The following is a 23,203-nucleotide window of genomic DNA, read 5'->3' as shown; positions in this document are numbered from 1 at the left end:
ATGTGATATGTATGTTCTTCACTTAACCCAGAGTCAACTGGAATTTAAGTGAAAAGTAATGTAAGTAAAGTAAAAATAAAAATAAAATGAAAAGACTGCACTGGCAGCTGAAAACTGGATGTGCTTAGTCTGATAGGCTGAGTTAGTGTCTCCCCCTCGTGGATACTTCAAGCCAGGCTTCATTTAGACGATGCATGATTAGATGTATCTATATATAGACGTGATGAAAAAAATGTACTAACACTAAAAAAAAATAAATGTTTCCTCTTACTGTAAAAATATGATTTCATTGCCGTTTAAGCAAACAGGTTATTTGTTAAAACGGCAATATTTGTCCAAAATATTAAAGAAAAAAGCTACATATGTTATATGTATATGTAATACCTATTGTATATTTTCAATATTGTATTGAAATGTAATTTAAACAAGACACTAACTCAGTATCAAAAAAGAGCAAGAATGAAAATATGTCAGTAAATGTAAAGTGAAAATCTTTTCATTTATATTTCACACTTGGGGATTTGTATCTGCTCCTGGCCATTCTGGATTGAGTCCCAGTACAGTTTACATACTGTGCAAAAGTCTCAAGCCACCTCTCATTGCTTCATTTTTTTTCCTTCCACGGAACCAGACTTTGTTGTAATTATTTTTAGAAGGACTTGATCTGTAGTTGGTCTTTTAAAGTTTTTCTCGGGCTGCCTTTTCACTCATTTTCTGTTCAGTCTTCCTACCTGACTATTTTCACCTTTTATGTATTGATTGAAGTGTCAGGCCTAGAAAAAAATATATACGGTAGATGAGTGTCCTTAAGTCGTGTCCTTAAGAAAAAGGAACAAATCCAACATGGATCTGACACTGAGCCTAAAAGATGCATCTGGCCTTTCAATACTGTTCACTGAAGCCTCATCAGAAATGCTCTCGGTGGAAAGGTGCCTGTCGAGATCTTATTCTTAATGAAGGGGAAAATGGAGAAAAGGCTGAGGTATAACAAACTGCACATGGACTGGACTAAAAATTAGTAGCAACAGATTTTAAGAAGTGATGAATCCAAATGAAAAACTTGGAGGTCTTCCAGACTAATGTTTAGTTTGTTTTCTTTTAACTTTAGCATTTTGTGAACATCGTATATTTGACATGGTTATTATTTGTACTATCAGTCTCCTGAAAAGCCATTAGCAGATCAGTGCTCTTTGCTATGAAGTGGTTAGGTGGATAGCAAAGTATGAAAGAAATACCTGACCACAGAAACTGACAAAAACAGCAAATTTTGCTCTTTAAAAACTGTATGATATTTTCTTGAACAATGTATATGTTGAGTTTTACTAAATACCGGGGAGGTGTGTTGAGTTGTGCTGATATAAGATGATTTAAAAAAGGACAAACATAAAAAATGCAGTAGCCAGAATCCTCACAGATACATGAAAATGTGATAACATTGCCTCAGGATTGAAAACACTTCATTGGCTCCCATAGCTATATATAATTACCTTAAAAATGTGTATATTAGTTCACAAAGCTCTGGCTTGGTCCCCAAGTACAGTACAAATTCCAGAAAAGTTGTGACATTCTTTAAATTTGAACATAATGAAAACTAAAAGACAATATTTTATGAACAATAGAACAAATGTTCAAACTGGGAAACTGGACACCTTCATCCACTAGTGTTTATTTTAAATTTGATGTCTCTACAGGTCAAAAGAATTCTGGCACAGGGCAACAAACAGCTGAAAAAGTGGAAAATGTCAAAAAGGGAGAACATCCAGCAATTAATCTAGAAAGTAATTAAGCTAAGTGATCCGTTACATGATTAGCTAGGGACGTCTTAGAGAGGGAGAGTGTTTCAGAATTAAAGATTGGGAAATGCTGTCAAATCGGTGAAGTAATGCATAAAAAGATAATGGAATATTTCCAAAACAGTGTTTCCCAACATCCAATTTGATGTGTTTCCAACATCAAATTGCAAAGACTTTGCAACTCTCATGATCTAAATAACATAACATAACATGCATAACATCATCAAAAGATTCAGAGAGCAACTAAAGCTCTATCAAATGAAATGGAAGCTATAGTTAAACATACTCCAGAAACGCCGTTGTGTCCTGTGGGCCAAGACTCATTTTAAAAGTCAGAATTTGATCCATGGTCATATGAGTCCAAATTTTATATTCTTGTTGTTAATCACAGATGCCTCCAGGCTAAAGTAGAGGGAGACCTTCCAGCATGTTCTTTGATGGTATAGGGATGCAGTGTAAGTGTACACAGTATGGGCAGCTTGCATGTTTTTTAAGGAACTGTGAATCCTAAAAGTCATATAAAGGTTTTAGAGGAACATATGCTCCCCTAAACATGATGTCTGTTTCAAGGAAGGCCTTGTATTTTTGAGCAGGACAATGCAAAACCACGTACTGCAGCTATTACAACAGCATGGCTTCATAGGAGAAGAGTCAGAGTGCTGAATTGGACTGCAGTCCAGATCTTTCACCTTATTTGCTGCATGATTAAATAAAAAAAATACATCAAGTGTGACCACAAACTCTTCAGCAGCTGAAAACCTATATCAGGCAACAATAGGACAAAAAAACTTTTTAAAGAAAAAAGAATGGGACTAAATTCTGACACCAAAACTCAAGAAATTTATAAACTCAGTGCCCAGAAGTCTTCAAACTGTTTTGAAAAGCACAGCAGATGAGGTGTTAAGATTATGAAATTTACATGTAGTGAAATGTGCTATATAAATAAAATTGCCATTGTCATAAAAATTCTATAGCCCTGAAGGACAAGTTAATATTCTGCGTGAAATCACCCTGTTCATACGTGACAAAGGTTAAAGCATCATCTTAAAACTAGCAAACACCTGCCTCATGGTGGTGCTAGAGGAAAAGTCAGTTGATGATAAACTTAATCTATGTTACATCAATCGATACAAAAGTTTGGGGGCAGTTGGTTTTTTACATTTTTATCCCAGACAGAATATTACATAAAAATCTAATTGCAGAGTAAATAAATTTAATTTGAACGTTATACAGAGAAAACAGTGAGGTGAAGATGACGCTTCTTTGACCTTTGTATTCAGGCGTCCAGCTCATTAGTTACTTGTATACCTGTCTGGATAGTGACTAGTTTAGCTGCACTCTGCTTTCATTCTTATTAAAAGTTTGGTTTTGAGTCCACACCTCTCTGTCTTCCTCCCTCCCTGCCACCCACCTCTCTCCCTCCCTCTGTTTCTCTCTCTCTCTCTCTCCCTCCGCTTGTCTGCCTGAGCAATAGACCAAAGAAACAAACTTATTTGGTTTCCTGGTTGCAGCAAGACAATCAAGACGAGGGGCAGAGTGACATCAAGCAAGACAAAGGAGAAACAGTAATGTTTCAGGCCATGACAGAAAACACGTTTCCGCTGCGCTGACAGTAGATGCACTAGCTCTAGGACTGCATTGCTGCTGAGATGTTGGTAAGCAAGAGTACAGTGCTTAAAATCTGCTATAAATGTGTAGGGGTGGAGAGAAAGAGAGAGAGAGGAGAAGGGAGCGTGATGGCAGAAGTTTCAAATGTTTTGAGGGCTTGGTGTTAGCCTCAGTGCCTCTTTGTGTTTTATTTTTAGTGCTTTTCATGGCCTCTAGTGTTGTAAGGTCCGTATTAAGTTAAACTTACAATGTAGAATTTGTTTTGTAGCACTTGTATTTTTGTATTTCTGAAAGACGAACACAGGAGTGAGCGAAAAAATCAGTAGTAGTGGCTTGTATTGGCTGAAAGAGCACACTTTTCTTTTCCTTTTTAAATGAAACGTAATTGTAACTGCTCCTATTGTCTATTGCTGGATAATGTAATGCTACTGGATTGTTATGGCTCAACAATGGATGCAGTTTAAGGAGGACAAGATGCATGCTTCTGAGATTAACATGATGGCATGCAAATATCGTTCTAAAGACAAATATCAGAGTGAACGCTCAAAAACTTGAACCAACCACTAGCTTCATTGCTTATGAATATTCACACACATTCAAAAATTGTGATTACACATCTCTTGACACAGCAGAACTGTAGATATTTATTGACACACACACCCCCAACACACTCACAGACTCACAGACTGAGTTTTTGGTTGACTTCACCTGAAACCTCACATTAGCAGAACAATGGCGGCAGCAGATTTGGGCGCGTCCAGGAGCCCGAATTTGAGCTCCGGGCCCCCCACTCGTGGTGATCTTCGGCTCGTGGGCAAGACCCTCAGAAGACTGGATAAACTCCAACAGCTGTGCAGTACCCCTCGGCTTGGACTGAGAAATAGTCCGCCATACCTACCACAGCTGCTGTCAGAGACCTCAGTGCTGCTCATCCAGGTGTGGGAGCCTTTCCAAGGCTTCAGGACAGTAGGTGGACAGGTGCCACACGGAGACGAGGCAGAGTACCTGAGGATCCATATCAAAAACCTCTTTGATAAGACAGAGCGGGCTCTACAGCTGTTTAAAGAAGGACGGAGGAAGATATATGAAGAGACTTCAACTTACAGGTGAGAGGGCCCCTGGCTGGCATCTACATACACATACACAAATGAACACGTGTAAGAGGGAAAGTTTGTTCTTCAAACACCAAAACTTTTCAAAACAATAAAGTAATTGTTTACAAAACAAAGAACAACATTTTTTTAAGGGAAAAGGAAAACTCTGCGTAACATAGTCAATATTACATTTTTACTATAACAGAACATTGTGACATTTGTAAAATTAGCATTTGTTTAGATTACATTTCTCTCTTCCATCAGTTTAACCAAAAATACAAACTCATCCTAGTTCCAGTTTCTTATATGTGAAAGCATGCACATTTTTTCCAGTATTTTGGCCTTGTTCAGACAATGCATGTGAAGACATCACAAATAGTAAAAAAAAAAAAGTTTTGTTTTTTTTTAAATAAAATTTTGACAGATTAACAGGTTAATCTGCCAAATTAAATGTACCTTTTTTTGGCCCCAAAAATCTGTTTTTAGATTTTTAGAGAGTAATTAAGAAAATCCTCACTAAACTCACAGGTCAAATTTCCTTAACAGCAGCATATGTACGGAAGTAGGAAATCAGTTTTTGACCGAATTTTGGAAGCGTTGTGTATCAAGTTGTTAAGAACTGAACATATTATAAAGGTGATTATTTGAAATGTTGGCCTTTGTCCGAACGAGGTGTTATTCATTGTCAGACTTCTCAAAAGCACGGCCTACCACGACGCCTCGATTATAGGGATGGTTAAGCTAAGGAGCCGTGCCTATGCATTACTAACTGTAACGATGGCAGCCTGACTGAATATGGAAAAACTGACCAACAGCACTTTTTTTTCACAATACAGCTCGGATATTTGTTTTATTATTTAATTAATCTTCAAGTAGTGGTCATTTATGATGCCAGTCATACATTTATATGTACCTATGTGATGTTTTTAATTATCAAAATGCTTCCCACCCATGAATTTGTCCACTTTGTTTGAAATTTTTCATAGTTTCTTGCAGGAACCAGTCTGTTAGTGTGGCAGGGACAATAGAAAGTTCTGTTGGATAATTTATTGCTATGTAAATATACGCATGCTTGTCATCATTATGGACTTGTGTTATTTTAATTCAGCACTTCTAATCACTGCTTTGTAGTGTTTTGCAGTAATCCATGGCTGTCAGACCTGGAATATCAAGCTTTACTGTAGGCAGATACTTAATGCCAAAAGTGATGATGAAAGCCATTCATTTGAGATGAATTGGGTTAACTTTTCTTTGCGTAAAATTGTTGAAAAATAAAATTATTTAATTATCTAAGAAGGTTTTAGAACTTCTATCAGATTAGGAAACAAGACATTTTTGTGGCATATTCCTGTATGAAATATAATCGATTCATAAACGACTTTTAAGCTTGAAGTTTAAATACTGTTAAAATGTACCTCTACTTCTTTAAGACTAAAAGAGGGGCAAAAAGTCTGAGGTCTTGTTTAATCGGGTATTGTGCAACAGTTGACCAAAATGAGATTAAATCAGTCTGTATGTGGCCACCGACCATGAGTTTGACATCTCCGCTTCATACCAATTGTCTTGCAAGTCACTGTAAGATCTTAGATTCAAATTTTCAGACTTTCCATTTCTTTTGGTGCCACAAATGATATCGGCCATGCCGATCCAAATAACGCAAATACCCGAGCTTTCCTAATCAAAGCAAATACAATGTGTTTTTAACCAGATGCCAATAAAAGAAACTGGACAGAAAATAATAAAAAGCAAAATGAGTGAACATCCATCTGATATTATTATTGCCAGATTACACTACAATTCCTTGTGTTCATGTTCTCAAGCCAATTTTTTTTCTGATATAACAAAGGAACTGTAAAATACGAAGACTCTTATCTCAATTTATGTCATTTGATCTAGTGTCAAATCTTGTGTAGAGTATCTAATGTAGGTGTTGTGGCTAGTCAATTTTGTGGGAATGAATTCAGGTAACAGAAACCATAAGAGTTTTGTCTCTCTAAACTCAACTTCTGCAGGAATATTAAATAGACTATAAAAGAAAAAAGCAAAAGCTTCCCCCATTTCTTCTTCCAGTATCCTGTGACCAAGGGTTTTATACCACTTATGCATTACTAAAGGAAAAAAGTTCAAATTAAATATAGCCCATTATAATTGCCCGATTTAAAAGTCTTACTTGAAAGCAGTGATAGAGGTTTAAGCTCATCCTTAAACAAATTGAATGCACTGAAGAAAAAACTATTTTAAACCATCTATAGAAGCTGAGGCAAAATAAAATAAGACTTTACTCTTTGTACTTATATTTTCTGTTTGTACTATAACTTTCTGTCTGCTGTTTCATTCAAGTGGATATTCTGGAACAGCTTAATAGATTTACTTATATGTGGAGTGTTGGCTGCATTTTCCTGCACCTGTTTGGAATACTAATAATTAAGGTGGAAAAGAGCCAACCTTGCACTTTTGTGATGCTAATATGGGGAAACTAGAATAAACAACAACAACATCCTTTGAATTTGAGCAGTGTGAGAAAGAGACTGTCTAACCTTGAGCACGATTTTTTTCCCCGCATTTGCCTACGAATATACCAACCTGCAACTGGTGTTAGTTCAGAACTGAGTGAGCAAATAACTATTCTGTTGTCACAAGTTTAGCGCCCTGCCAAATTTGTTAGCTAGTGTGAATGCTGAATAAAGAAAAGCTGATTTGCAGTGTTCTCAGTGAGCACCAACTAAAATATAGTCCAATCTTTTATCAACTAGCTGGTGATGTAGGATAAATCTTTTTTTTTTGTTCTGACTGGATGTAGTTGCATTAACCTTCATGCGCTTTGATATTACATTTGAATGTTTTAGCTTTATTCCAAGGCGCTGGCCAGTTTGCTGTTGAAAAGCGGCGCTCAAAATTTGTGCAGCAACTGCGAAATATGTGGAGTTTTCTCCAAGTAGAGACACACTTGTTTGAGCAATCCTACCCTTTATGGTTTTGCACTAAAAAATCTTCCATTATCTCTCCTGTCCTTCCAAATTTTAAATATTCCTGTTTGGCAAAAACCACAAAGCAACAGAGCATGAGTACAGAGAGTATGTACAGGAAAGAATATATAGGGATGCTGAACCATTTTTTTAAGTAACCAACATTTTGATTTGACTGTTAATTACTTTTTTTCTTTATTTTTAACAACTATTTTTCCTCTTGTTATTGAATCAAATTTACCTAATAATTATCCAACACTGTCTGTTACATTTATTGGAAATACATGTAGACAAAACACTTATATCTAGACAACGATTTTCACTGTGACAAAAGAAAGCGGGTAGAGTTCAGCAAACAGCACGTCAGAGTGTCTAGTCTTTGAAACCAGTTCTCCAGCACAGTTTTCTATGTTTCTGTGCAGTATAATTTCCAGTTTGCAATACGATTATTTCTTTATGCACAATCCTGGAATTTAGATAATTATCCATAAATCATTTTTTAATGCTTATCCAACTCAGGGTTGTAGCTCCAACCTGTCCCAAATGTCATTGGAAAATGTCCTGGACGGGTCACTACTCCATCACAGGGTTAATATAGAGAGCAGCCCCCACTCCTGCAACCAACTTAGCACCATTAGTTACGCTTGCATGTAAACCTTTAACCGGTGAAAAGTAACTGGGGCGCACAGTAAAAATAGACACAGAAAGGTTCCACCTGACCATAGTCAGTTCAAACCACAAAACTGCTTCAGGTGACACTGATCTACTAACTGAAGTAGCACGGCTATATTATACATTGAAAAAAATCTTTATTTAGCATGTTAAAAGACAAAGTTAATATACAAATAATTATATCAACATCAAAATTACAGTTTAAATATCATTCTGATCCCTCCTGCTGGTTCAGTTGGGGAGCTGGCTGTAACTCTATAGAGTCCACTGCATGCTGCACAATGTACACTCAGTTCTGCTAAAATTTCACAGCCAGCAGCTGTTTTCAAAGATGATTTTCCTGTAGAATATGAAAATCACATAACCCATATTTACAGTTTTATGTCGTCATCTTCAAGAATCTCAAGCATGTACAACAGATGGCCCTCATACCACAAATCCTGCATGGTCAGTCATGTGGCAAGTTCACAAATTGTTATACATATTGTGGTCTAGACATCAGAACAAATCTCTTTTATATTCTCATCGTGTGTGTTTTTTTTTGGATTGTACTGCTACAGCTCATACAAATAAGCAAATTTTCAGTCGGCTTTTAAAGTATTTGACTGTTGGAAGCTGAAATAGCAGCTCTTTACATGAAAGTTCTGCCTGTTAAAAATTAAAAACAGAAGTGAGATCTAATTATTATTTGAGACGACAGAAACCAACAGTGGAAGCTTTAGCGGTTGGAAGATTATCATAAGCGAAACGCTGACAACTTTGACGGTATCTGAAAGAAATTTAAGAAGCACGCATACAGCTGCAGCATTAGCATAACAACATAGGTAATTCACACTTCTGTATTAACTTGTTGCACATTATACTTTTTACATGTTTAAGGAAGCATTATTCTTATTTCACCAATCATGCAGCAAGTATTCAGACAAGTCAAATTGAATGCGTTGAATGATTTCAGTATGTTTCTAACTGTTTTCCAGTCTTGTGCATCAGGTGAAATTTCTTTAGTTTGTGTTAAGATGGAAGGTCCTCTGCATGTTGCTCGCATTATTGTATGTAAATGGCCTGTATTTATATAGCGCTTTTCTAGTCCCTAAGGACCCCAAAGCACTTTACAGATGCAGTCATCCACCCATTCACACACTGGTGATGGCAAGCTACATTGTAGCCACAGCCACCCAGACGGTATCTGAAAAAAATTTAAGAAGCACGCATACAGCTGCAGCATTAGCATAACAACATAGGTAATTCACACTTCTATATTAACTTGTTGCACATTATACTTTTTACATGTTTAAGGAAGCATTATTCTTATTTCACCAATCATGCAGCAAGTATTCAGACAAGTCAAATTAGCAATAATTTGCACTGACAATGTTATTGAAATAGTCAATTATAAGTATTATCAGCTCCTTACGCATGGTAAATGGTAAATGGCCTGTATTATCAGCTCCTTACGCATGGTAAATGGTAAATGGCCTGTATTTGTATAGAGCTTTACTAGTCCCTAAGGACCCCAAAGCGCTTTACACAACCAGTCATCCACCCATTCACACACACATTCACACACTGGCAAGCTACATTGTAGCCACAGCCACCCTGGTGCGCACTGACAGAGGCGAGGCTGCCGGACACTGGCGCCACCAGGCTCTTGGACCCTCTCGGACCCTCTGGTGTCCCTCTCGCCCAAGGACACAATGACCGAGACTGTCCAAGTCGGGGCTCGAACCAGCAACCTTCCGATTACAAGGCGAACTCCCAACTCTTGAGCCACGATCGCCCTCAAGCCACGTTATATCTAAAGAGCTGTAGCTACTTACTTATGATGCATTTATGTCTGTCAGTTATATATCTATTTTTTTAAATATTTGTGCACTGTCATTTTGACTGAGGAATGGGCCTCACATAGTGTTTTGTAAAACTACACACAACTATCAAATTTCTGAAGTGGAGCAGATTTATAATAGTCTTCCTCTGAATTATGGCAGAATTTATATTATAAAACAAGTAGCAGTTACCACATAGTTTGGATGTTGCAAATGGTTTTAAACACGAATCTGTATTCTTTGAAAAAACAAGAAACACTGATAATAGCTATATGATTATGATTCTCAATATTAACATGCAGAATTGTTTCAAATTGGAGAAATATTCCCATAGTGTTCGATGCAAGCGGCTCTCTTTCACTTACATGCCTGTCAATTAAATCTGAAATCTTGCACCATGGAACATCTTGTTTGGTGCTGGCAGAGTTCAAAGGTGGTTACTGACCCAGAGATTACTTGAAGTAATTCTGTTTTGCTGCGTGATGCAAAAAAAAAGAAAGAAGCAACAGTAACAAGGAACTTCACATCAAACTGTTTGAGGTCATGCTCAAGCTGGTGAGGAATATGCCAACAATGTTCAGCTACAAATGACACCAAATTACTATAATGCAAATTATTATATCTCATAATAAAAGGAATTAAAGTGCTTCCCCTAATGTTAGCTGATGTGTTCATGGTTCATTTCAATGCAGTGTTTCTGTCTTTTGAATGATATTTTTAAGTACAAAGGCCCAGCCAGAGTGAGAGATGTGGCTTACACATTTCCTCCCGCCTCCTCCTCTACTATTACTCTTGAGTACTCTATTTAACACCATAGAGGGTTTTCTTTTTCTCATTGAGGTGGAAAGTCTATAACCACTTTCCACAATAGCAGATTTCTAAAGAATTTTAAATTTTTCAACAGTTATGATTGCCTCCAGAGTTGCATCATAAAAGTGTTAGAAAAGAGGAAATTCTTTGTGTTACGAAATTTAGTTTCCTTAGTAAGTTTAAATACTCTAATTATTGATTGGGATTAGTGCACAGAGAGCTGAAGCAGACAGTAGTGCTTTTTAGTCAATATAGACAATAAATATGGAAACATAAATTAAAGCCCTCCTCTACTTGTTCATTGTATTTATTGTAAAGTAAATAAAGTAAACAGAACTACAGATGCCCACATGTACAAAGTGAAAGCATATCTAAATGTCCGTAGCTTCTGTTTTTTTCAAAGTTCAGCAGTAGTACATGCACTAGCTTTTTAACACATTTTTATGTATGTTGTGCTGCATAAAACACGTGGAGGACAGACCCTTACTTGTTAACACTACACATTATGGCATGCTTGAATGTAACATGTGTATGTGTGTGTATGTGGTGGGGAGGTGTTATTGCTGTTGTTGTTGTTGTTATTTTTTTAATATACTCCCATTTGAGAGTTGCACCAAGTTGCTTCTAGCAAAAAGAGAGAGTTTTTTGTTTAACTAAACTAAAAGTTATAAATATATGTAGCATCAAAATAAAACTATCAAAAATATCAATTATATTTATAGAAAGCCTTTGAAGTGCCTGAGAAGACTATTGAGACTGGCCTAAAGTGACACACTGGCCAATGGAACATTTTGTGGTATTTACAGACAAGCATGCAGCAGGCAGCATCCTGTTTGCAAGGTGGACTACCTGTTGAGTGTGTTTGATTCTGTTTGTGTGTTTGTATCTATGGAAAGTGTCTGTATTTCTTGCAACTGAAACAGAAAGGTAGTATATAACAGTGCCTATATTTGTGCACCAGTGCTAAAAGTTCAGATATCTATTGGTACTTAATGCAATTACATAAAGCATTAGGAAAACTCATTTTAAATAGGAACACTGTGTATACTTGAGATTCACAAACACAAGGGTTTCTGCCTAGAAGAAGATTGTATTGCATGATTACTCAAACACTGTGGAGCAAAACTATAAATGTTTCTATAAAAGTTTCTGCAGCCAGAGCTTAAAGTCTGTGACGTCTTTCATTCTCAGGAAAAATTTGACCAAGCTGACTTTGTTGTTCAGTCACATGCTGTGGGAGCTGAAGGCCTTTTTTCCAGGAGGATGTTTTCAGGGTGACAAATACAGGGTGGCGTTATCTGCAGCTGAGGACTTTTGGAGGGAGTCATTTGGCGACAAGTTAGTATTGAAACATTTCTTAACATCGTCTTATGTGTATGTTTACATCTACCAAACGTTAAGCATGTGTTCTGACAGGTGTATAGTGCAGTGGAATACCTTTAAAGAACAGCTGAGAAATGTACATCCATTTGAGGAAGGGATGGAATCTATGGCTCTGAAGTCAACCATTGACTTAACTTGCAACGATCACATCTCTGTGTTTGAGTTTGATGTTTTCACACGACTGTTTCAGGTAAGGTGAAAGTTTTGTTACTTTAAGAACCAGATGGTGTAGGAAATATGTCTATTTGCATTCTTGCTTGTCGGAGAATGGTTTGTTACCAGTAGCTAGTTACTGTAGCTTCGCACGATAGATGAAATAAGAAAACTGTACAGCACCGCTAAAGCTCATGTTTGTTCAATGAGAACAAATCCAAACACTAAACAGATCAGTTGCCCTTTTAGAGGAGATGACCGGACGGTGTCACTAACAAGGCACTGCAAAAGATTAAGGCATGCAGTATCCAAGATCAAATCCTCTTCCCTCATCTCTTTTAGCCGTGGAGGACTCTTTTAATGAACTGGAACCAGCTGGCCGTGACTCATCCAGGCTACATGGCCTTCCTCACCTATGACCAGGTTATAGCTCGTCTGGAACACTACCTGCACAGACCTGGGAGGTGAGGATTCATGCATCACTCAGAAAATATTCAAAAAAATATGAAAAAGGTCTCAAGATTCTAAATATATATATAAATAAGAGAAGCTTTTCATATATTGCTCCAATATTATACCTTTAGTTTTCCGGGGGTTTATTCAAGAAATGTTTCCGCAAACAAACATTAGCCATGGCCAAAAGTATCATGCAGTGCAATTTTTTATTGTTATTATAGCTAATAATGAGAGGAATTTAATTTGCATAACACCATTTGAAAATTGTGTAAAATCTTCTGCTGATATTTCTGGAAAACCTCAATGTCTCTTAATGTGGTTATTTTTCATTTTCTGTGTGAGCTACATGTTTTCCTTTTCCTCCCAGCTATATCTTTCGTCTGAGCTGTACAAAAATGGGAGAGTGGGCTATTGGCCACGTGACATTTGATGGTGCCATCATCCAGACTATCCCGGAGGACATACCTCTCTACCAAGCTCTGATTCAAGGCTTCAATCAGGGCTGGTTAGGACAAACATGTACATTTCTCTGAATTACTTCTTTTGTTTATGTATTTTTTTATCTAAGCTCTGTGCTTTTCTGTGCCTGCAGCTACTTGTACCCAGATGGCCGGGATTTGAACCCTGACTTGAAAAGCTTGTGTGAACCAGCCAGCAGAGGAAAAGTTAAAGTTACAGAAGTGAGTGGCTGCAATTTATACATCATTATCTATTTAAAGTGCACTAACTGCAGCATCTTGAACCTTTGCCAAGACAAAACAGATAATATCCTGAGATGTTGTCTTGTCTCTCTGACTAAATACAACCACCAAACAGGAACAGTATGAGCTTTACTGTGAGATCGGCAGCACCTACCAGCTATGTAAGATATGCACAGAGAGGGATAAAGACACCCGGATTCAGCCCTGTGGCCATCTCCTGTGCCAAACCTGCCTCACAGGCTGGCAGGTATGAATCCTCATCCACGGACGGTTTCAAATCTGTAACCTATTTAAATCCATTCAAATTCACAGACGCATGTTCAAATATATCCCACTCATACAGAGACGTTGAAGGGAGACAGACAGTTACTGTAACCGTTGTTGTGTGTTCATTGGGGTGAAACAGTCTGGGCTGGCTGAACTAGATATAGTTTTTTAGGCCACGGGTTGGTCGTTGGTTGCAGTCCTGCTGTACTGTAACAATGCGGGTTATTTGAATGTGGTTTGGGGTTGGTGCAAAAAAAAGATTTCTCATGCAAACACTTTATTAAAATGTAGGATTGGCAAGAAGTTATTTTAACTCTGAAAAACTACCTTGATTTATTTTTTCCCCCCAGTATTCATATATTATCTCCAAAAAATAATATGGAATTATCACACTTCTACATGGCAGTGATTTTCCTCTTCCACTTTTCTTTTTTTCTTTTTTTTTTTTTGTTTACATGAAAAATTATAGTCGAGCTCAGGCAATATCGAGTGCACCAATGCTTATAAAGCACCTGTAATATGTGCTCTGTTGAGCTATTTGTAGATGACCTATTAGATTTTAAAGCTTGATAGCCAAGGCATGACACTCAAGAATCATCCTCTCATAATGTCACCATTATTTATTTGTATATAATAGAGATAATACAAAGTAGCTCATAGCCTATTCACTATAATATAAACGTGAAAATCTGAGGACAATGTACAGAATATCATGTGATATTGATGTTTCAATACACTTTACATTTGACCTCTTTAGATGACAGAAATTTCTCAGCCAAAGAAAATTCAGTCATCATGTGTACAGCATGTCCTGTATGCACTTCGTTTGTGCTCTTCCAGGGGGGCTTCCCCAACTTCCTGCTTCCTCTTTCGAGTTACAGAGTGACAAAGAAGACGTCCAATCAGAATTAAAGCTGCAGCTGTCAAATGATAGCTTCATGGTCTCTGGCTAGTTCTTTTACTCAGACAATCCCAGCTAGAAGCCCTCCACCTATTCAGTAGGTGTTTTGTTTTGTTTGTTTTTTTGAAGGTACAGAGCAACATGTCCTGACATTTGGCTCAGGACTTCCTGTGTGAGCTTAGCCTCACATCCTCCTGAAGCTGCATCGGTTACATTCACTATGAGAAAAAGTGTGCACATGTAATGTGAGAAGGAGAAAGGCAGAGAGAGGGAGAGAGAGAAAAAGAGACTAACTTGAAAAGAAAGTTCAAAAAGCTTCATGGATGCCACACCACAACGGAAAAGTTGTAAGTTTTATGAGATTAAGGTTAAGCAAACTTTCTTTTTAACAGTAAGTTTACTTTACATAGACATGTAAGGTGTAAGGAACATAACCCAAAAACAAAATCAGCATTGCAGCAGCATACCACATATCAGAACGTGTATGCTAAATTCAGTAAGAGTTTGAAATAGAACATTTATAGACTACATGCATCATATTTCTGTAGTAGGAATGCTTTTACAGTGGCCCTGAATTTTTTTTATTGATAGGATCTCGATTGATTTGTTGTTTGGAAACTTAAACATGACGTTTTTAAGTCAGACGTCTCTTTATCTTGGTCTCATCATATCGATTATGTAATCGCCAAGATGGCAAACAGCATCACTGTTTCAAGGAAATGTCCTACATATCCTGTCATTTCTGTCCTGTTGCATGTTGCTAACTCATTCGTTCTGTCATATCTGGAGTACGGCCCAATAATTTGGCCATGAGCTGCTGATAAACATCTAGAAAAAAACTCCTGCTGAGTATGCATTGCTTCTTCTTTACAACTGTGTGCAAGATGCATGAACCATTATCTTGGCATACTGTTCATGAGAGGTTAAATGTGTTTCTGTTAGTCATAAACACAGCTATAGTGAAATCTATGTCTTATTTCTTTTGTGAAAAATTTGTAAGTAGGGATTTTAATGACGATCATCTGACACAACAAAACACTTCCGGGCAGTTAGATTTAACGTATGTTTGAACTAATGTAATGAAAAGAACTATTTTGTAGTGAGGTTCCCTATAAACATTAATCACTGTTAAAACTAGAGACGTACCAGCGTACAAAAATAGATAACATAGTATGGCGAGCAGTCTGTGTAATCATATTAACAAATCGAGGTCACATCAAAACCTGGAAAAACACAAAGGCTCTGTGCTATAGTAGCGGAAGCAAAAGCAGAATGTTACAACGATTCCCTTTTATGTTGAGGTGGAAAACCACAATCTACAGTGTCTGTTGAACGTGGTATTTTCCACTATCTTTATCTTTCAAACAGCCAGAGGCCTTTGTCTTTTATGACATGTTCAACATATTCCACTACATACTGTACAATTTAAACGATATTAATCTGCTGAAGAGAATGGGTGTTTCTTCACATTCACGTGAACGTTCTCTTTTCCTCTTCCGATGATGGGTTGTTGATATTCATCTAGCAGAAGTCAGCTGGCCAAACCTGCCCATACTGCCGCTGCGACATCAGAGGAACAGAGTCCATCCTCCTGGAGCCGTACGTGCCAGTCAGCGATCAGGTGCTGGTGGAGGAGGGCGATGATGACGATGACGAAGAGGATCATGTGGATATTGAAGAAATGGTAAAGGAAATAGCTGCCCTGAGGAAGGTGTGTAAATGCATTTCTGTGTTCCATGTTGTTTAATTTTAGCTGTGCTGTGCTAGCAAATTGAGTTTTTGGTCTGCCATCAAAAGCCATAGTACGGCCTGCCATCAGGTTAAGAGAAAATAATTGTTTGCATGTATAGCCTCTAGCAGGTCAACTTTGTCATGTAGTTTTCATTCGACGTCATCGTTTGGACAAAATTAAATTAGTCAGTAATCTTTGGTTAATAAAATAAGTACATGCAAACTCATTAGACTGCAATGTACCTTCTGCTTAATGTCAATACTAGTTATAGGATGGTATATATAGTCACATTACTTGAAAGCAACATTGCCCAAGTATAGATTCATAAAACCACCTTCACATCTTTTTGACTCTACACATAGACATTTGTAGTTCTGTGTTTAAATAGTTGTTATACAGTAAAAATCCAGGCACCTTGTGTGCACCATGCATCCTCATTCGCATTTCTGCCACTTTAAAATAAGTTCTCTCTATTGAGTGATATTTTTTTTATTTATTATCATTTGTTTTAATTAATTAATTAATTTATTTATTTTCCAGTTTTCCAGTTTGGACTTCCAGGTTCCCAGCTCTCACATTAGCGCTCCACCTTTACCCCCTAAAAGTAATACAATGCCACGCTGTCCCTCTCCCTCCGTCCAGTCTCAGACGTCTGAAATTAAGACACTGCCCAAACACTCCAACTCTTATTCGGTAAGTTCTTGCTGGCATTCAGGTTAGTTGCATATTCTTCTTGGTTATGGCAGCTTGAAAATGTGAGATGTTGCATTTGTCCAGTTCTCCAAGAGACTAAACTTAAAAAAAAAAAAGTTAATTCATGCACAGTAATGAAAAGATTAACCAACTGCCGTGTGCATATGCGCAATAGCCGACGCCTGTACAGTCACTGTGTTTGTTCTCTCCTGCAGCCTCAAAGTAGCAGTGAAACGCAAAGGTACAGAAAACAGACAAACAGGTGAGCAGAGTTGTTATAGTTTTGTATTTTGTAATTAGTTTTTATTTTCATTCCATTTCTTTTTTAGTTCAGGTTAGTTTCTATCTCTGTCCAGAGTGGATCGTCAAGTTTTAGTTGAGTTATTGTTTGAAAACAAAAAAATGTTTTCATTTAAAAGTTTTAATTTAGGTTTTTTTAGTCTCTTTATGTCTTTAGTCTCATAATTATTAAATTATGATCCTAAATTATGATCTTAAATCAAGATTTAGGAAAATCATTATAGGTATTACAATAAAAACTTTTTTTTAAAGTAGTGGAAAGTAGTAGTCTTACAAACCATGTCCAATCATTTATTGCAAATTGCCTCACCAGGCAAGTTTTAATAACATTTTTACCAACCTAAGAGATACTAAAACTAAAGATATTACCTTTATATTTCTACCTTAATTTTACTTTTTTATTTTTTTTCCCCAATGTTACAATTTTTACAATGTTTTTTCACACCTAGTTTTAGTTCTTAGTTTGATTTTTAGTTTACTTTAATAACCTTGCAGGTGAGATCGCAGTAGTATTACATCAAGGTTCTCTGCTTGTTTGCTAGAAAGAGCATTTTCCTGCTACTCAATTAAGATCCATGACATTCTAGCTTTATTTATAGTCACCTGGTAGTCTTCTTTCAAAGAAATAAAAAGCTGCTTCTGTGACAACTGATGGCTTTGATGAACTAATTTTACAAACTACACAGGTTTTAATGTTATTTTCTCATTTTGTTTTGGAAAGGAAGATTTAATTGTTATTTGACAAACGATATTTAATTAGAGGAATCATAAAATGATTAAAAATGGTTTGGCGACCTGCAAGCCTGAAGATTCACATTAATCTTAAGTTACTGAATCTAGATACAGATATTGAGACTATTAAAATAATTAAAATGTTTCTGTGCTTTCTAACTACGCATTAAAGCCCAGAGGTAATTTTTAAAAATCCAAATGTTTCTGTTTTTGCTTGTTAGGTTATTCTTGATGGTTGTTCTATCTAGGATCATTAGCTTAGGTTAATGGAAAATACATTATTTACACAATGATTTATCAAATTAAAAAAACAAAACAAAAAAACAACTCAGGTGATAAAATATATTTTTTCTGTCTTTATTTAGTTGTCGAACGGAGGGTTTACGCAGCAGTGAAGAGGAATACGCTGGTGAGCTGAGACCACGCCCTTTCTCTCACAGGTGATTGACTCCTGTCTCCACTTAAATTTCAGCAATAAACGAGTTGTTTTTTTAATGCAATTTTGCATGTATGCATGTAGTGCAGTTAGTAGTCATAATGACAGGATGGTTCATGTGAAGCAGTTAATTTACTGGTATGTTTATGTGTTTGTAAAACAGCGTGGAACACCTGAGAGAAGCAAACTTTCCTTCCTCCTCTCAGACAGCTGTCGACAGTAAGTCATAGTTGTTACAACCTTTTTTCGTGTTCTTTTGCTGGGCGATGAGAGTTTGGCTCAAGAGTTTGGAGTTCGCCTTGTAATCGGAAGGTTGCCGGTTCGAGCCCCGGCTTGGACAGTCTCGGTCGTTGTGTCATTGGGCAAGACACTTCACCCGTTGCCTACTGGTGGTGGTCAGAGGGCCCGGCCCAGTGGCGCCAGTGTTTGGCAGCCTCGCCTCTGTCAGTGAGCCCCAGGGTGGCTGTGGCTACAATGTAGTTTGCCATCACCAGTGTGTGAATGGGTGGATTAGTCTAGAAAAGCGTTATACAAATACAGGCCATTTATCATGCGTAAGGAGCTGATAATACTTATGATTGACTATTTCAATAACATTCTCAGTGCAGCGTGGTATTGCTAATTTGACTTGTCTGAATACTTGCTGCATGATTGGTGAGGTGAAATAAGAATAATGCTTCCTTAATCATGTTTAAAAAAGTATAATGTGCAACAAGTTAATACAGAAGTGTGAATTACCTATGTTGTTATGCTAATGCTGCAGCTGTATGCATGCTTCTTAAATTTCTTTCAGATACCGTCTGGGTGGCTGTGACTACAATGTAGCTTGCCATCACCAGTGTGTGAATGTGTGTGTGAATGAGTGGATGACTGGATGTGTAAAGTGCTTTGGGGTCCTTAGGGACTAGTAAAGCCCTATATAAATACAGGCCATTTACATACAGTAATGCGAGCAAACATGCAGAGGACCTTCCATCTTAACACAAACTAAAGAAATTTCACCTGATGCACAAGACTGGAAAACAGTTAGAAACATACTGAAATCATTCAACGCTTTGAACCACATGTTTTTTTATGGGTGTTTCTCATTAGGTTCTAAAAATGAAAAACACATGAAAGACACACAGCTGCACTGCAGAGAAAAATAGGCCTCTTCAGGTCTTCAATGGGATATATTTGTTTGCTTAATAAGCTTTACTTGCTTTTCTTTATGATTTTTATTCTATATCTCAGACATGCTCACCTTGTCATGACAGGAAATTAGAAAATTGAACTCATACTGTTAAAAATAGTTTCATTTTTGACGCATTGCAGTACATTAGCATAATAATGGTAGCACCGAGATCACTTTTCTCAGGTCAAAACTGTGAAATTGATTTGTTTTGAATTCACCTTAGGTGCTCTTATTTATTAGCTTTAGGTGTTATTGTTTTAGTATTTTATCAGAAGTTGGAGATGAGATTCTATACACTTACATGAATAACGTAAGTCACCTTAACTCGCTAGACTTCTTGTGAATATTGTGCATTTCACGTGAAATCTCTGTTTGATTGTGTATAGGTGGAGTACCCTGGCTCGGACCCAACATCCCTGTAATGGAGAGAAGACATAAGGAAAAGGAGATGAGCAGACCAGGGCTCAGAAAAGACAAGTACGCTCAGGGAGAGATGAAGAGAACAATGTCATCCTGAGTGACAAACAACACGTAGAGTCAATAGACTTGATTTCATCCAAGAAATCAGCCTTTGTTGAATGTAAAAAATAATATTTAATGCTGCAAACTACCATGTGCATGCTGCACTGCTGAAAATGAGTGGAGTGTTTGGGACTAACAGAAAAATTGCCCAGTGTGGCCTCCTACTGTTTGATAATTGCACTGCCATTAGCAACACGGTAGGTTCAGTACTAATTCCTAAATATAGTGTCACATTAGATCCAAACAGAAATTAAGGAGAGGCTTAATAATTGACAATGTGATTTTTATTAAATAATAGAAAAACCCTACCTCTTTCTTTAATCTGTAACATAAGTTTGTTCTTGTAAATGTTATAAGAGTAGAGAAGGGCCTCTATATTGATAACGCAGTTGTAACCCTTTGAAAACAGCCGATAAATAACATTACAGTCATTCAGTTTTACATAAAAGTGTTTCACAGTTTCTTCAGATATGATATTTGACCTACATGCAGAAGACATGCTGCATGTGTACTTTAACCAGACTTTTTGAACATTTATTTCTCTCTCCCCGTCACTCCAAATAAGGGTCTTTGAGTATGTGTGAGTGTTAAGGTGCTGCAGGATATTGCTAAGCAAGCTGTATCAAGTACCTCCAAGACAGAGTCACAGAAAGACCCTTTCTCTGGAAAGGCAAGAGCAAAGATGCATCAGAGAGGAAAATTTCAATCTAAGAATGAGAGAGAATATTATTATGTACAGGTTATTGCTGTTTAGGTCATTCTCTAGTGAACAGAGTAACTCGGAAAGATGCATGAGAAACATGCACAGTTTGTGTGACTTCAGGCAGTTCAGACGTGAGCTATATTGAAAGTGATATGTAAGTGTTACTATATCTGACGTAGAAAGATTACCATCAAAACTGTGCAGGTAATGATAAATGCTGAATTTATTCAGACATAAAGTGATACATTAAAAGGCGGTCAGAATAATGTGAAGGAGCTTTATATACATCTGTAACTGATTATAAATGCAGTAACCTGTAACTGATGCATTTTTGGTCTTCAACTTTTATTTGATGTTTTTTTTTTTTTCATTAAATACAAACAGACCAATCAAAAATGTGTGTATACTAAGAAGTTTCATTTATTATTATTTTTTTGCCCAGCACGTGGGCGATGGGATCGGTACAACAGCCTCAATCACCTCCGAGGGCTGGTAGAGTTTGGTCAGTGTGATGTTGTAATCTAGAGTCTGATAGTCGTACCTGCACATACAGAAATATAAAATAAGCCTCAGCTGTTTGTCTGAAGTATTTTATCAGTGAATGGAAATATTAAACTGTGTTGTGTAAAAGTAAATCGCAGACAGGGCTGATCCTTTCTTTCACTCACTGAGGGAGCCAGGTGATGATGTCATTCTTCAGCTTCTCTGTACAGGCAGATTAAACAAGAAAAACAAAATCCTTAAAACAGATTATCTAAGATCCAAAAATTTGTCATATACCAACTAGAGATGGCACAATACCACTTTTTTATGTCCGATACCGATACCGATATCATAAATTTGGATATCTGCCGATACCGATATGAATCCAATATAGTGTGTTTTTTAATCAATAAAACGTTTTTTTAAATATCTTGTTGCATTTTGTATAAGTTCATACTCAAGTTTAAATAAATAACAACACTAAAGCTATTCTGTTATACCTGTATGTAAAAAATACACTGCGCCGAAAATATTTCATAGTTCAGCAACACTGATCAATCTAATAAACTTAAACCTGCACCATCCTCCCTATTCTGGTATTTTAAAGAGTACTTAGCAGAAATATTAAGCAACCTAACTAATAGGGTTGCAAACTCCCAGCAAAAAAAAAAAATAGGGAACCACCCTCCACCTCATGATGCTTAATCGATGTAATCAAATTTAATTTGATGCAGGGAGGAAATGCACAAAAATAAATTATTTTTCAAGAATAATTAAATAGATTCAGCATCTTTCTTCAACAGAATTGCAGACTGCACAGATGGTTTCCCAAAGGAAAAAGTACTATAGCTTACTAGGGTATATTAGACTTAACAGTTACTATATACAGTAATGGACTTCTATATATTTTACATCAGATTAAAACTTTGGGTGTAAGAGTCAGACAATTATTTTTAAAAGTTAGACATTTTAAATGAGAATAAGAAAGAAAAGTATGTCTTTGTGCCCCCTTTTCCCTGTTCATGCCCTATCGGCCCCCCTGGCTAAACTTTGCTAGATCCGCCCCTGCACAGTTACGTCAGCTGCGTAGAAAAAGATCCTGGTGTAGAAAGTAATATTAAATAAATTCTAACAACAGCTTATCAAGCTTAATAGTGCTGCTGTTGTTCAGCCGCTGGTTTCCTCTTTCTGGTGAGAAGTGGGCCAAAAACTAAGAAGAGAGACGGACTCGCGACAGAAAAGCCGATCAGCTGATCATTAAGCAGTTTCACGATTGAAGTAGCAGCAGGAAAGAGAGAGAGAGAGGCAGTCGCTCCATATATCGGTTGTTAAGCTTAAGGTGGGAACGCTTTACAAACATTCAGAGATGAACTTACACACTTGCTTTACTTCTCTCTGGGAAAACTTCCTCGGAGATGAAATGCTGGTTTGCTAGCTAGGCTACAAATACACACAGCCGCTCTATCACGTGATGCACACTGCTGCGACGTGTTACGGTTATGAGCCGAGTTACGCCGTGTAGCAAGTTTTGTGAGGTGCTTTTTAATATTTAATGGATCGGATTACATTTTTTATTTCTCGCCGATATCCGATCCAGTAATTTGGGTCAGTATCGGACCGATACCGATACGTAATATCGGATCGGTCCATCTCTAATACCAACATGATCTTTTTTTTTTTTTCATATTTTTATTGAGAGACAAGTGTACATTAGTTTACAATGACAATACAATCTGTTCCCCTCACATATTTTTTAGTTTTTCTTACATGAACAGATACGATAATACACACACAGGCACAC

General features: G+C 37.0%; 1 protein-coding gene and 1 long non-coding RNA gene across 4 annotated transcripts; one reads left to right on the top strand and one right to left on the bottom strand.

Annotated features, from left to right (window-relative positions):
• Nucleotides 1-3,143: 3,143 nt before the first annotated feature.
• On the top strand, nucleotides 3,144-21,391 carry cblc (Cbl proto-oncogene C). 3 transcript variants are annotated; one of them, XM_035915505.2, is made up of 14 exons: nucleotides 3,144-3,448; nucleotides 4,130-4,507; nucleotides 11,958-12,104; nucleotides 12,183-12,339; nucleotides 12,645-12,766; nucleotides 13,126-13,263; nucleotides 13,351-13,438; nucleotides 13,575-13,706; nucleotides 16,153-16,338; nucleotides 16,900-17,052; nucleotides 17,268-17,314; nucleotides 18,450-18,524; nucleotides 18,684-18,739; nucleotides 20,081-21,391. In XM_035915505.2, the coding sequence occupies exons 2-14, from the start codon at nucleotides 4,134-4,136 to the stop codon at nucleotides 20,209-20,211; spliced, it is 1,806 nt and encodes a 601-aa protein (XP_035771398.2). In that variant the 5' UTR covers nucleotides 3,144-3,448; nucleotides 4,130-4,133; the 3' UTR covers nucleotides 20,212-21,391. The 3 variants fall into 3 exon arrangements, with proteins under 3 accessions (XP_035771398.2, XP_035771397.2, XP_006808247.2); XM_035915504.2 differs by having other exon boundaries at nucleotides 4,127-4,507; XM_006808184.2 differs by having other exon boundaries at nucleotides 3,145-3,448; nucleotides 4,127-4,507; nucleotides 16,156-16,338; nucleotides 20,081-21,390.
• Nucleotides 21,346-22,895, bottom strand: LOC148100546 (uncharacterized). The gene is made up of 3 exons (XR_015719780.1): nucleotides 22,779-22,895; nucleotides 21,588-21,624; nucleotides 21,346-21,460 (listed from the first exon to the last, which is right to left on the bottom strand). It is a non-coding gene; the product is annotated as an uncharacterized LOC148100546 (long non-coding RNA).
• Nucleotides 22,896-23,203: the final 308 nt, after the last annotated feature.

The sequence above is a fragment of the Neolamprologus brichardi genome, chromosome 11, assembly GCF_056152115.1.
Source record: "Neolamprologus brichardi isolate AB-2024 chromosome 11, ASM5615211v1, whole genome shotgun sequence".
Classification (NCBI taxonomy): Eukaryota; Metazoa; Chordata; class Actinopteri; order Cichliformes; family Cichlidae; genus Neolamprologus; species Neolamprologus brichardi.
Note: the sequence above shows the minus strand (reverse complement) of the source record. Positions and strands in the feature narration are given on the sequence as shown.